Source organism: Mytilus californianus, unplaced genomic scaffold (assembly GCF_021869535.1).
Source record: "Mytilus californianus isolate M0D057914Y unplaced genomic scaffold, xbMytCali1.0.p SCAF_4, whole genome shotgun sequence".
Classification (NCBI taxonomy): Eukaryota; Metazoa; Mollusca; class Bivalvia; order Mytilida; family Mytilidae; genus Mytilus; species Mytilus californianus.
Window position 1 is genome coordinate 33,195,992 of NW_026262690.1, and position 15,416 is coordinate 33,211,407.

General features: G+C 33.1%; 1 protein-coding gene across 1 annotated transcript in view; it reads right to left on the minus strand.

The window, feature by feature from the left end:
* The window catches only part of LOC127737934 (uncharacterized), a 48,328-nt gene extending 40,245 nt beyond the window's left edge, over positions 1–8,083 (minus strand). The window contains exons 1-4 of the mRNA XM_052248895.1: positions 7,953–8,083; positions 6,752–6,856; positions 3,607–3,672; positions 231–328 (exon numbers count right to left, since the gene is read on the minus strand). Coding sequence (XP_052104855.1) covers positions 231–328; positions 3,607–3,672; positions 6,752–6,856; positions 7,953–8,075 — 392 coding nt within the window. The 5' untranslated portion in view covers positions 8,076–8,083. The remainder of the gene's footprint in view (positions 1–230; positions 329–3,606; positions 3,673–6,751; positions 6,857–7,952) is intronic.
* Between the last annotated feature and the right edge of the window lie 7,333 nt (positions 8,084–15,416).

The following is a 15,416-nucleotide window of genomic DNA, read 5'->3' on the forward strand; positions in this document are numbered from 1 at the left end:
CAATAGAGAAACACAACAATAATAGGCAATATGTATCAAAGAATTATCGCAGCTAATGAATGTAGCTCAATTTGTAAAGCTGCTCATATGAAATCTCACACTTCATAATTATTCTGATAGTTCTTTCAGCCAACTAGGTACAAACATGAATACTCGATGTACTTATTGATCAATGAAGTTATACAAGATAATCATACTGGTTTGTATTTCCAAGTAATAGCTGTACGTACCTTTGATATAGACAATCAATAACTTTTTTGGATAATGTTGTCAAAATATGGTCAGGTGGAATGAAGAAAGTACCATCGAAAGTTCGGTATTGTTCAATCTAAAACCAATAAATTACTTTCAGTTCAAACACGTTACACTATATCAAAGAAAACAATGTTACATTCGTTAATGATCAAAATCTGAAAAAAAATATACTATTTCCATTACAAACAATATTTTGGTATAACTTGAATGACTCATATCAAAAAGGCCTTTTGTTGGCTAATACAAATACAACACACTTTCTTGAAGTAAGTAATTTAGTATGACGTCCATTATCACTGAACTAGTATACATATTTGTTTAGGGGCCAGCTGAAGGACGCCTCCGGGTGCGGGAGTTTCTCGCCCATTGGTGGCCTTCGGCTGTTGTCTGCTCTATGGTCGAGTTGTTGTCTCTTTGACACATTCCCCATTTCCATTCTCAATTTTAATTTGTTTAGTTTTCAGTCTTACATGTAGTTTTCTTTAAGAACGATTTTGTATAAAGCTTTTTTCGAAATATCATACGATAATCAACCAGATTGGTTAACTTCTTTAAAAAAGAAACAGATGATTTGTCCAGCTTTCTTTTATCTACATCATTATTTTGGAATAAGAAAATAGGGGGATAATTTTAAAGTCATAATTTGTCTATGTATATATTTTGCACCTTTAAAAGAAACTTTACAGCGGTCTGTGATGGACAGTGCTGAGGTTTTTTGTCAAACAAGGCCACAATGATCAAATGTAAAACTCGAATTATAACAGTTGATTTGATATGGATTGCCATATTCACTAACACCCACTGGAATAATTCGATCTAGCTGTATATGTAAACCAGGAAGAAATGACAATTGAACTAGGTTGAAATCATTTCACCTGCTTTTTGGCATATTTTAGTGATATATTCCCCATATGTTGTAATAGGGTCTAATAATAAAATTACACAAGTATCTGCCGTATTTTTCTTTAAAGCTGATTGTCGTAGTTGTTCATCTATTCGTTTGGGGTGTTCTGTTTGTGGATCAGTTGGGTTGAGTTTTTCTGACATTTTTTAAAGACAGTGTTTCTAAAATAATAATAGCAAGTTTTGTGTTTGATGTATAAATATCTTTCTATTAATTGAGGGATGGAAAAGCACGACTCAATTAACGGAGAACTCTTCCAACTTGTAAATCCATAATAATATAAGGTACATTTAAAGTTAAAATTTCAGTATTTTCTTTGAGAAAATTTAATGAAAAATTAATGCTTTATAGCAATTGACATGAGTAATATCATATAAGATCCTATCAGGAACTCTGGTCGCTGAGGCAAATGACAAAAAGTCCTCTGTTCTTTCTAGCTTCGGTCGATATTTGATGAAGATTAATTTTATATATATGTTTATTTATCATATGAAAAGTAAACTAGGGATCACTGATGTTTAGAAATGTAGTCATCTCTTGGTATCCTTTCGACGGCAGTAAAAACCTTGCCAAAGTGGGACGTCTATTTTGGCTGTACGGAATGTATAAATCCAATGCCTTGTTTAGCGATTGTCTCACTTTATGCGCACACGTTTAGACATGTTTATACATGATCTCGTCCTTAACATGCATCTACCAATGTAAAAAAAAAGCAATGGCTATTCTTCCGAAAACCCAAGAAAATAGCAAAATATGTCTATTTTTCCGGCTAGCCGGAACATAGTTTATTCTTCGGGCCATCAAGAATAATAGCAAAAGCAAATTATTTTTTATTGAGAAAATCAATAAACAGAATAAAATTTTAAAAAGGGGGGTTATTACCAAAGGATATCTGTGCATGTGCCTAGATCTCCGTTATAGTAGAACTTACAAATCATGTGGCCTAGTACATATGAGTTGGTCGATTTCCTGTTAATTTTATGCGTATTGCATCGATTTGTACAGTCAAAGGTAAAGGAGAAAAACAACAATTCCAGTTTTATTTCACGCTATATTTATCTTTTATGTGCACACGATATTGTTTGGATTCTCTCCTATAAGATTAATTGTTACAACAATCTCGTTCTCTCTCATTTTCTTCAGGACTTCTTCAAATATAATTCACGATATCCAATTTTCAAAATGTCCATTGCAAACGTGCTTTTTTAATCCGATACCTCATCCGGAACACATTTGGCCATATGATACTGCTGCAGCTATCATGAATTTGCGCACATGCTAACGGATGGCCGGAATAAGTAAATTAACACATAATAAATAATATAGATTTTTACCTATTCTTTCCGTTAGCCAAAGAAATAGAAACGTTGTTTAATAGTTGCCATTGGACGTAAAACAATCACCAATCAATCAATAGTATATGAAAATAACACTTTAAAAGTTACTGCGTCCGAAGGTTGTTTTTTTTTTTTTTATTACCCTCCATCAGGGCCGCTTAAAAACAAGAAAATTAAAAGCAGAAAAGTCTCAATACTTGAGGAGCAACAAAACCACAAGAGACATAAAGAACATAGATTAAACAATCTAATAATAATAAAAAGTCGAAATCTACCTAAGTTTCTAAACAATTCCAAAACTTATCATTAGAAATATAAGAATAAAATTGAGAATGGAAATGGGGAATGTGTCAAAGAGACAACAACCCGACCATAGAACAGACAACAGCAGAAGGTCACTAACAGGTCTTCAATGCAGCGAGAAATTCCCGCACCCGGAGGCGTCCTTCAGCTGGCCCCTAAACAAATATATATACTAGTTCAGTGATAATGAACGCCATACTAAACTCCAAATTGTAAATCTATTTTATAAATCATATGATTGAGGAATGACAAACTATATGGTTAATTATACCCTCATGGACAACCACTACACAAGCAGCGGTATCGACCCAGAGCTAGCAAATGAAAATATTAAATTATAACTTCTGTTCGTCCGAAGCGTTTTTTTAAATTCACCTTCATCAGAAGACCAAAAAAGAACTCTAAAAGAATAGCCGACAACGCAATCTAAGCTTAGATCTACCTAAGGGAGTTGGAACCTTTTTCTTAAACCAATTCAGAATTAAGACCCTTTTGGTGATTATTCTCTCAAATGCTTTATATCATCATCTTTCCAAAATTTGGTAACATTTATTTTAGATAGTATTTTAGAAAAACGTGTTATACGTAGAAAAATTGCTGTCATATGTTTGTATCACTTAGTAAGGTGCCACAATAAGTGAGAAAGTTTTTTGGTGTTAACAAGACTAAATGATACTGTCCCTACTAACTTTTCAACTCAGATATACCCGATAAAAGTAGTATACATGCGTTTGCACAAAAATTGGCTTTATATTTGCTAAATCCCGTCCATCCTGTCTTAAATTTTCAAATGTTGAAAGTAGTTACAGTTCGTATGCAGTTGTAATCTTCTTTTGGTTTAAAATCTCCTAAGGCTGAATCTGTAATCTCTTTCTGAAAAATACAATTGGTATTGCCAAATAGGGTTGAGCTATCCGTATCACCAATATCACTGTACACATGGAGTTGAAATATCCATAACATCATTTGTTACTGAACACATTGACACTACATTGTTAGTTGGCGCGGTATGTACTTTTTGTCTTTTTTTGGTTTATCAGCTCTTCATTTTTTTTAATTAGTTTTTGATTTTCAAATATTTTGGCCTAGAGCATCACTGAATGGACATTTGTTGTCGAAATGCGCATCTGGTGCTCTATAGTGAATATCATCTCAAGCTTTCCTCATTGTTTAGCTTCTATTTTTTTTCTTTTTTGTATAACATTAACGATTGGAAATCGACAGTTCCTTATTGATTACACATATATATATATATATATATATATATATATATATATATATATATATATATATATAAGTCTTAAGATTTGCACAACGGTACTAATATAAGATTGTAATATACGAGGATGATGTTATAAAATCGTGATGACAAATATTTCGGCTTAATAAATAGCCTTCGTCAGTGTCAATAATTTTTACAATACTAATTGTTAGTATATATTAATAGAATGCAAGACTATACTTAAGAATAGCTGAGAATAGCACAAATGTATAGACTTAATATTGTATATGCTTATGTACTCGAAAGTCTTTTCATCCTTTAATTCGTGTGAATGTTTTTATAAAAACGTTTCCCACGAATTATACATAAAATACTCAGTTGTCACTGCTGTTGATCATAAAACCGAGAGGACTGTCCACTCAATATATTGGTACTGGCATGATTAAAATGATAAAATATAATTAAAAAATTTTAAAACTAAGGTTGAAACTGCCTAAGGCAAAGTTGATCTTAACACTTTTATCAAATATGAATAGATTCGTTTTGCTGGACAGCTGTTAAACTAGATCCTTTTTAGATTGATCACACTTTTGGATTGGCTTGCTTAAACACTTTATATGTGAATTAAGTCTCATGAATCTTTTAAATATACTTAAACTAAGTTTGCAACATTCTCTGCCGAAGTTTGTCAAAGATGGGTTTCTGGTCAGATTTTAGGATTCATATTGGTACTGTTACTATGCTTGTTTAATTGAGTCATTTCTTTAATTTTACACAATTGCAATACATAGAAGTTTCACATGATTCTATAATTTTGATTGGCTTTGGCATTCTAATATTTTGTTCCCGTTTAAAATACAACATCTATGACTGCACGTCCTCCCTGTGACAACGTTAAAATAATGCATAGAACAACTTGATTTAACTGTTAATTCATTTTTGTAGCATACAAATGTATTTATATGAATTGAATGCTTCCTTTTAAAATTATTAGGGTTGTAAAAGTGTTTCCAGCTGAATTCAATTTGTGCTTTGATCAACGTTTTGATATCTTAATAAAATTACAAAATGAAGGATGTAATTCTTTAATATTGAAAGTTGCTGCCCGTTTGGGGTTAATATTCATAATGTGTCTAAAAAAACAGAAAACAAATCTAATTTATAAATACAAAATTTCTGTGCCATGATATTGAACATTGTGCTTTTTTTAATTATTGACTCAGCTTAACCATTTTTTTTATTATTATTTTTAAGAGCAAAAGACAATTAGATAAAGATGTAAAAACTGTAAATGGAGGTATCAAATGTGTGTAAAGAACTGAATTAACGGATAATTTAATTGTGTAAAAAAGGGATTTATAACTCGTTGAAGCTGCGACACAAAAGTCCATCCGGCGAATATCACGAGTCATTATACACATCCAAGTTGAGAAATGGAAGAAAAGGCTACTTTAAAATCTACCTGAAATAAAATGGGCGTATTGACCTATTTGTTAACGCTACACTATAAGGCTTTCCAAGTGATTGGAATGGGATTATTGGAAGGATTGGCATAGTGTGTGATAAAATTTTATGAATGAATTTGATGTTTGATTCACCAAGGTTCACTTAAACGCACTTTATGACAATACCATTGCGTAAACCAGAATTTTGCAGTATAACAAGAAATGAAGTTGCTATATATCTGCGCAGTATTTGTTAATAAATAGACACTTTAATAAAGCTAAGTTGCTGTATAAGAAATAATTTTGTTGACTTTGAAGTCCAAACTTTCTATTGCTTTACATACGTTAATAAGAGTTGGGAAACAATTACAATACAGACGCATAGGTTTTATTTAATTTACCAAAACATTTGGTTGATTATTGTATGTTAGTAATTACATGAAATTAGTGTAAAAGATCTATCATTTTTCCCCTACCAAATTTAAGCCTAAAACTTATTTAGAAATGGTCTGGTCATTGTTATTGAACATAACGCAATTCGATTGGATGGTTATTGCGTCGCCTTTTCCAGTTTGTCTGTTGAAACTTTTCCTGCGTGTATGTAAGAACGTGAAATTTTATAATGTTACAAAATTTGTTAAAGAAGACAGGGATGACAACTCTGACGTTAAAATTATTTTGAGAAATAATAAAATTACTTTCGTTTGTCAATTAACAATTATAGTTCTGATTTGCTACATGCATGATATGTGTCCTCCTTCTATTTGCAAGTCAAAATAATTGATCATTTATTTACTTTATAGATATGATAAAAACAATGGTCTTATCATAATTACATTATCTAACTTTTTCAAAGTTTCTTATATGAAAATATTTAGCCATTATAAATATAAGTATCCATCTTGTAAATGAAAAGTAGATTATCTGAAAGCAAGTTAATTTGCAATTCTTTTTACACACACGTATAGTTAGTTAATTTGCCATCAAACTGGACACTTGATGAGAGTTTGTTATTTTTATTAATGAAACAAAAGATATGAAAGATTCGATTTGCAAGTTCTAACTTTTTCATATCATAAAATTTTCATAATATAGAGGATTTTTATATTATTTAAATAGCGCATTTTACGTCTACGCAAATATAAAGGAGTAAAAATTGGAGTTCTTGTTCTCGATGTGTCATTTTTAATCCGTTTGTTACTATGGGTCTTGTAGCCGATGTTCCGTTGTCAATTGTTTTATTTTCCTCTGATGAATTTTCTATAAATGAAGTTACATATCTTACAGTTTTTATGTAGAAAATGTCTCCTTTTGATTCAAAAGCTCCTAAGGCTGGGTGTGTACTCTCTTTTGGTTTAAACTTAACTAGTGCTGAGTCTGTATTCTTGATCTGAAAAATACAATAATTCCAATTCACATGACAATAAACTATCTCTACCAGCAATTTTCATTGTAAAAACAGATTGTAAATCATTATAGAAATATGCTAAATATGAATAAAGTAGTTTTAAAGGATTTCAGACGTTTACCAAGAAAATCAGAAACTTTCCAAAGTTTTCTTTTAACTTTTTTACTCGTATGCTAATATTGTGTATAGTCTATTTTTGTTAAATACTAAATTTGTTTGGCATTCATTAAAGACAACTTTTGGGGAATTTTAACCTTGAAATCGGAACACATCTTCAGTGATATGTCTACTTGCGGATGTTACTAAGTAACCAAATTGAAGTTGAAATTGAAGTAAAATGAACATCACAAATAAATTATTATACTCACCTTCAACATCGCCGGCTTAAAAATTCATACAAATTACCATTTTGAAACGGCGTTAGCAACATAACATTTACGGTAACAATTGTACTACAACAAATACACATTTCGACAAATAACGTGTCTTCAGTGATGCTCGAGGCCAAAATAGTTGAAAATACAATGGCTAATGCAAACGTTGAAGAGCTTTAAAACAAAAACAAAAAACTTAGTCCAATCAGGGCTTTGCATAAAGATGTTATTTTCCTTAATTCAAAATGAGTTTCAAGAAAAATGTTTATACAAGAGTCTTGAATATTGGACTGTTAAACCTTGTTATACATTTTTGCATTTAAGACTGTTATAACTACTATAAGCTCTGTATCAAAATGTGTACACAATAGTTTACGTCATATATGTGTTCTGATATTTTTTGGTACAGCTTTGCAACGTTTTGATTAAAATGGAGAAATGTAGGATAAAAAATAAAATCATGGTACAGTAAATTGTTCCAAAGAGAAACCAACATGTCGTTGATTTTACTTTTTATTTTTAAACAATCAACTATTTGTTAGATTATAGTACAATTCTTTTGTACTGCTTGTAAAACGGTTAGAAATTTTGATCTCAAATATATACTTTTCTTTCTTGTCAAGCACTTACCAAGTAAAAATAAACTGTAGGGAAACATAAGCCCTGCTTGTTTTCAGCTTTCATTAGATGGCCTTCTCACTTACCTGTTTTATGTATTGAAATGGTTTTTGTTGATATGTACCATCATCATGGACAGGAATGAAATTCTTATATGCAATTAAAGTCATCAATAATCCAACGACTGAACATGGTAGGAATATTTTCATACCAGCCTTCATATTCCTGAAATAAATAATCTATTTTCTAATTTCATTATTTTTTACTTTGTGTGCATTAGCCAGTTTCTATCTGGGACCATGTTTGCGGTTCTCTTTGTTAATATTAGTGTTTTATCCAGGCATTTGGCGTTGAGGCAGATATAGGTAGTGATAGGTAGAATTTTCGTAATCTTCTAGATATTCAGGATTTAATATTTGGACTATTTAAGAATGCGAATGATATAGGCCAAGTCACCTCCCCTAAAGACATTAGTCATTTTAAAAAAAAAATGTGTGTTAAAGCAAGCAAATAGTTCATGCATTTAATGACCTCTTGTATCATGCTTCAATGCACTAAAGGTCAAGTTACGTTCAGATAGGTGAGTTACGTGGGGAAGTATCAATTTATTGTTTAATCCTGTTACTCTCGACTTCCTTTGGAGTCTTTGCCGCTGTTATACTATACTTCCAAATCATACTTAAATTTCACGTTCTACTATAAATATAATATCTTCTCACTAAATATTTCAAGGTTAGATGACTATGTTGAAAGTCTACCAAATATCTTAACTTACATCTAGAAATTGCCAATGAGGGTCGGTTCAAAGCAAAACTTTACGACAAATAAGATGATTTCACCTTTCATTAGTTAACTTTCCATTTTTATGTAACAACATTTCAGCAGCATCTGTAATATATATCTCTGAGTAGATACAATATTCCAGAGCTTGCATTTTCTAATATAAGCTCCTTGAAAGAATGTCGGTGCTTACAAGGAAGCTATTGTCTAACCTTGTAACAATTGTCTTTATAATTACCACTTGTTCTTTTAATTTCATTGAAAGTGAATACCCTGTAATTGTCCATTGGGCAGGTTCTTTTAACAATCCGTAAGCACTATTTTTAAACTATGTCCTATCTTTTTTCATTGGATTTGTCAATCACTTCGGTCAGGAACGAAGATAATAATACAACTTCCATTTTTCAGTCCTTGTAATTCCTATGGATACAATTTAACAATTGATTGGTTCTTAACACCAGTGTCTGTAGTTAGTCTATTCTATTCACAATAAAAACAAATCCTTACGACTGCTTACAGACGCATAACACTAGATCTATAAGAATTACATTGTATTTGTATGGTTCTCCTACTCGAATAGTTTAAATGTTTTAAACACCAGTTAAGGATCTTAAATATTCAAGTATTCTTTTCAAATTTCCAATAGGATGGTACTGTTTTTGATGTTTCCTGTTAAAAAATTAACAAGATTTTCGATGTCTACTACATGAAAATATGTGGAAACGAATCTAATTTCTTTCTTATGTTTGTTCGATGACTTAAGAAGTTGTTGACTAGTTATGTTTGTTGAAATATACGGACTAATACTAAGCAAACTTAAAAGTCTGTTTGACGATGAATTCAACATATCGATCTTGGCTTCTATTGTAATACGCTAATGTTGCGAATGAATGAAGTCTTGGGTTGTCGTATTCTCAAATACTGAGTATTCCAATCGTTTACTCGCTTTAAAGAGGTCCATAGATACAAATAATTTGAAGAATATAAGCAAGTATTCGAATCAATTTACTAAAGCTGTAATATTCAAGATTAATGAACATGGTGGTACAACTTTTCGATGGTTCATCAATGTAGACGTTCACAGATTTCCCAGTAACTGTGGAAAATGCAATATTTTTGTCTAAGCTGGCTTGATTTACAATCACTTTTGATCCCTGCATCCAAAGTGCATTATATCTAGACTGTTTTACAGTAATCCTGCGGGAAATATGCTGGATTTTAATTTGTTGGGTAATATCTCTATTCACTGTTAAAAAATTTGTACTTTGAGACGAGTACATACAAATTCATGTAACATTTTTATGACTACATCCAACTCGCACTTTTCGACAGTCACACCAGAAATATATCGTGTGTTTGTGCCAAAAACACAATTAGATACTTCTCGAATCTGGCTTATATTAATTCATCAATTGATGTCAGATTTCGGTTTTCATTAGAACAATTCTGTTTCATTTATGGTCAGACAAGATGTGAGATACACATAAGCGTTGTGCTCATTTTTAAATTTATGAAATTGAATCTCTTGTTGTCCTTCAGATTCATCTGTTATTTAACCGTAGATTCGTGTTTTGATTGCTGATTTTATTTCAAAGGAACTAGATTCCTACTTGTCTTTTATCGGATAATACTTTTTCCAACTTCAACCAATTTTTCAATAATCTTTATATAAACTGTTTTTATTTTACAGTAACTGGTGAAATGAATCCTTGATGACTGGCACACCACTTTTCAGACATCCTTGAAAACAATATCCCGGAACGTCTTGATATTTTTCAATCATTTATACAGGTAGTTATCTATGTCTTTGATACGGTCCCTCTATGGATATGGTATCAAATGACATCGTTTATTTCAACAATCAAAGTTTATTTGTAGATCGGAAAGTAGAAACGTTAAGACTAGTTTGCAGTAAAAAAATCATTTTTTATTTTGCAACCTATTTGCCTTGTGACAGAACATGATGATAACACAATACATAGTGCTTTGATACGGTCCCTGAACGCGTTGTGTATGTAGTATTTAATAAAACGTGCTATTGTGCTATTGTGCATTGTGAAAATAAACCAGGGAATTTGACAATATATTATGTTCCAGAAACGAAAGGAAGGCTACATAAACGTATATGCGGCCATAGATTAGACATCAACAACAATGCAAGCGACATTGTTTACCAGCATTTTAACCAGCCTGGTCATTCAATATTTTCTATGCAAGTTCGCATCATTGAAAAAATATACCACAGGACTAACAATCCTCATCTTGCAACACCTCTCCGTAGACAAAAAAGAAGACTACTGGATTCGACAATTGGGATCTGCGGCACCTTATGGTTGCAATGACAAAATTGATGGCATAGGTATTCTATCTAGTCCTTCTGGTAGCTTGGTGAATGTGATGATTCTTTTTAACTCTACTCTTCGACGCAGTCATGGTCATCGTCATTATACATCACCTACTCTCCATTATGTCTCTATTAATGACCTGCTGCCATTTATATAGAAGCCGTTAGGTATTCGTCACATTCGCACGAAGCTTTATTTATTACCCCCTTTCAAAACTTCATTCCCTGTACAACCTATGATTGGAAACCACTGTTACAAACCATCATTCAAACCAACACAAGCTAACAGCTACCATCTCGGATATTGCAAGTCACAGACTTTTCAAACTAGTTCGCATTGGAAAAGATAAAAAGAGAAAATATCCTTTCTAAAACTTTCCTTTGCCAACAAAGGTCTCGATGCTATCAACTTGGGCAATATCCTTCATCATAAATCAGTTCACTGGAAGAGAAAAGAGGGACGAAAGATACCAGATGGGCAGTCAAACTCATAGATCGAAAACAAACTGACAACGCCATGGCCAAAAATAAAAAGACAAACAGACAAATAATAGTACAGATAACACAACATAGAAAACCATAGACTAAGCAACACTAACCCCACCAAAAACTGGGGGTGATCTCAGGTGCTCCGGAAGGGTAAGCAGATCCTGCTCCACATGTGGCACCCGTCGTGTTGCTTATGTTATTACAAATCCGGTAAATAGTCTAATTCGGTAAGTCACATTCGTGAAAAGGGAGGGTATTGTAGTTACGACATAAGGAACATATCCGATATCATCTGTGAAACGGTTATTCCATAACGGTCAACCAACTCGTGATGGCGTCCGTAAAATTTACGAAGGGATGACTTCAACTTCACCATTTGGAACTCTTGGTTTAATAGCTTCCTTGTGAGCAGCAACCCTCTATCAAGAAAATCATGATAGGAAACACAAGCCCTGGAATATCGTATCAATTGGGAGATATATACTCCGTATGCAGGCGCAGCTGGAATGTTGCTACATAGAAATGGAAAGTTCATAATTGGGAAGCTGAAATCATCTCTTTTGTCGTAAAGATTTGTTTTCAACCGACCCTCATTGTCAATTTTTAGATGTAAGTCAAGATATGAGGCAGACTTAACTGTATCTGTAGTATCCTTTATCTCTAGTTCGATGGGATAGATTCGTTCAACATAGTCACCAAATTTTGTATTATTTAGTGAGAGAATATCATCTATATAGCGGAACATAGAGTTAAAGGATATTGCTAACTTATGAAAATACCTCCCTATTTTAAAGATCAGTCTGTACCTATCATTTCTAATACCTATACCAAACCAATTGCAACTAAAATTTTCAATTACAAATACGTGTTGAAGGATCTCAATATTGACGACTTTAAGTCTAAACCTCCGGATTGCACCTGTGCTAGTTCCCCATTCATAAATAATACAGCTGGCCACGTTATTACTGGTGACCTAAACATTGTCAATAACCTTTTCTCTGCGAAATTTGTTATCCAAAGGCCCGAAAGATCGTGAGCCTAAATCCATCAGTTGGACGCACAACTTCAAAATACTGATGGATTCAGTCGAGGATTATGCCAGGCAATGGGTTAGAAGACGTAGATACTCTTTCCTAATGTACTAAGGCTGTGAGGTCGTTGGTACAAATCAGAATTAAAAAAAAAACTGAATGTATCTATGAATACCCATGCTACATCAATTATTAAAGATCCTAATGTTGCAAAACACTTTTTCTACCTCCATGACACATATGCTGTTGTCCCCGCAGATAAAGCCCCAAACAACATCGTTTTTGTGTGTAAATCACATTACATAAACTGCTTGATAAATTAATTAGGTATTGGCAATTCACTTAGAAACTCAACATATACCCCCACGACACTAACCAAGGAGGAAATCCTGGATAATCATAGGTCTGTTCTATGTTTCTTTGGAATTTCAACCAAAGATGAAGAACTGGATCTTCCATCGCTGTTTTGGATACCCAAACTACATAAGTGTCCTTATAAACAACGTTATATTGCTGGGTCTTTCAAGTGCTCTACGAAACCTCTTTCAAAATTATTAACATAAATTTAATCAGCAATCAAAGCCGGGCTTCAAAGTTATTGTGAAACTACCTATTCTAGAGGTGGCGTGAATCAAAGATTATTTATAGCTCTTCATCTTTTTAATAAGCTTCGGATTTTCAAATATTTTGGCCTCGAGCATCACTGAAGATATATTGATTGTCGAAATGCGCATTGATTGTCGAAATGCGCATCTGGTGCAGAAAAATTGGTACCAATTATGTTATTACTACCACTGGGTCGATCCCTCTGCTGGTGGACTGATAGTCCCCGAGGGTATCACCAGCCCAGTAGCCAGTACTTCGGTTCTGGCATGAAAATACGGATTTTAGTGTTATTAAAATTTGCTGTTACAAAATTTTTGGAAATTATTCAAAATTAAGGAATGTATCTCCCTCATGCAAAGCTCTAATTCCTTTCCCGGCTTTGATTATACTTTTTTGTCCTTTTTGGATTATAGCTCTTCATCTTTTTAAAAAGCTTTGGATTTTCGAATATTTTGGCCTCGAGTATCACTGAAGAGACACTGATTGTCGAAATGCGCATCTGGTGCAGAAAAATTGGTACCGTTTATGTTATTAGAGTACATACAATCGAAGTCTCGTAAAGTTTCATCTTGCAAAAGTATTAAAACATTTGACTTTTCCACACTTTATACCAGTATTCCCCATTCCAAACTTAAAGACAAATTGAAATTGTTGGTCCTGCTTTGTTTCATAAAAAGAATGGTTAACGTAGATACTAGTATCTTGTCTTAGGGAGAGATGAATCGTACTCTGTTAAAATCGCTCTGATTCAAACAAAAAATTCTCTGAAACTGACATTATCAAAATGTTTGATTTCTTGATTGACAACATATTTGTTACATTTGGAGGACGTGTTTTTCAACAAACAATCGCCAATCCCATGAAAACCAACTGTGCTCCTCTTCTTGCCGACTTGTTTCTTTATTCATATGAGGCTGACTTCATACAGGAACTTCTTAGGAAGAAGGAAAAGAAGTAAGCAGTCTCCTTTAACTTTACTTTCCGCTATATAGATGATGTTCTCTCACTAAATAATTCAAAATTTGGTGACTATGTTGAACGCATCTATTCTATTCCAGTTAAGTCTACCTCATGTCTTGACTTACATCTAGAAATTGACAATAAGGGTCGGTTGAAAACAAAACTTAACGACGAAAGGGATGATTTCAGCTTCCCAATTGTGAACTTTCCATTTCTGTTTAGCAACATTCCAGCAACGCCTGCATACGGAGTATATCTCCAAGTCGATACGATATTCCAGGGCTTGTATGTGACCTGCCGAATTAGACTTATTACCGGGCTTGTACTAACATGAGCAACATAACGTCTGTCACATGTGGGGCAGAATCTGCTTACCCTTCCGGAGCATCTGAGATCACCCCCAGTTTTTGGTGGGGTTCGTGCTGCTCAGTCTTTAGTTTGCTATGTTGTGTTTTGTATACTGTTGTTTGTCTGATTGTCTTTTTCTTTTTTAGCAATAGCGTTGTCAGTTTATTTTTGACTTATGAGTTGGACATGAGACTGTGAAACATTGAAGTTTAGATATGATCCCTATGGCCATGTAATTACAGGGGACCTCAACATTGTTCCAGACCGAGTTCATAAATTTCTAAAGAAAAGACCAAAATATCGTCCACCGTCCTAAAAAAATTGCAAAGGGTTTCATCAAGTTCTTAAGATGTTCGTTCATTTTATTGTAAAAAAATGGTGTAAACGGGAGAAATCTGACAAAAAGTCACTTGATTCCTATTTAAATAAATGTCTGAATATTGTTAATTTTCGCATATCACATGTCGAAAATGATTTTAAAATAAATAAAAGTGTAAGTAATACGCCCATTTCTAGGATTAAAAACAAAATTAAAGTACTCGCAAAGATTTTTGAGCTCGAACCGGCCGGCAAACAATGTGGTGGTGGTTTGACGTAAATACTACACGAAATGAAATTATAAATTCAACTACTTTTCAGGCCGTACGCTCAACAGAGAGTCATATAGTAAAAAATCATGTCACTACCACCGCTCAGCTTAAAGGAGACATGACACGATTTTCAATTTGTGTTTCAAAATGTTTATTTATACTTAACTTTCCCCAAAAATACATCGATAGCAATATAAGTGTCAACTATTTAGGAAAATACGTATTTTAATGAGATTTTAATGCAACGATTTATCGACCTGTCAAATATGCATATTTCCATCCCGGAAGTCACTCAGAACGAGGCTACTACGTCAGTGGTTACATTCATGCATATTGACATATGGGTACAGCACAAATTTAGTTTCGATTATTATCCAACAAAACGCATGACAGTGATAAACA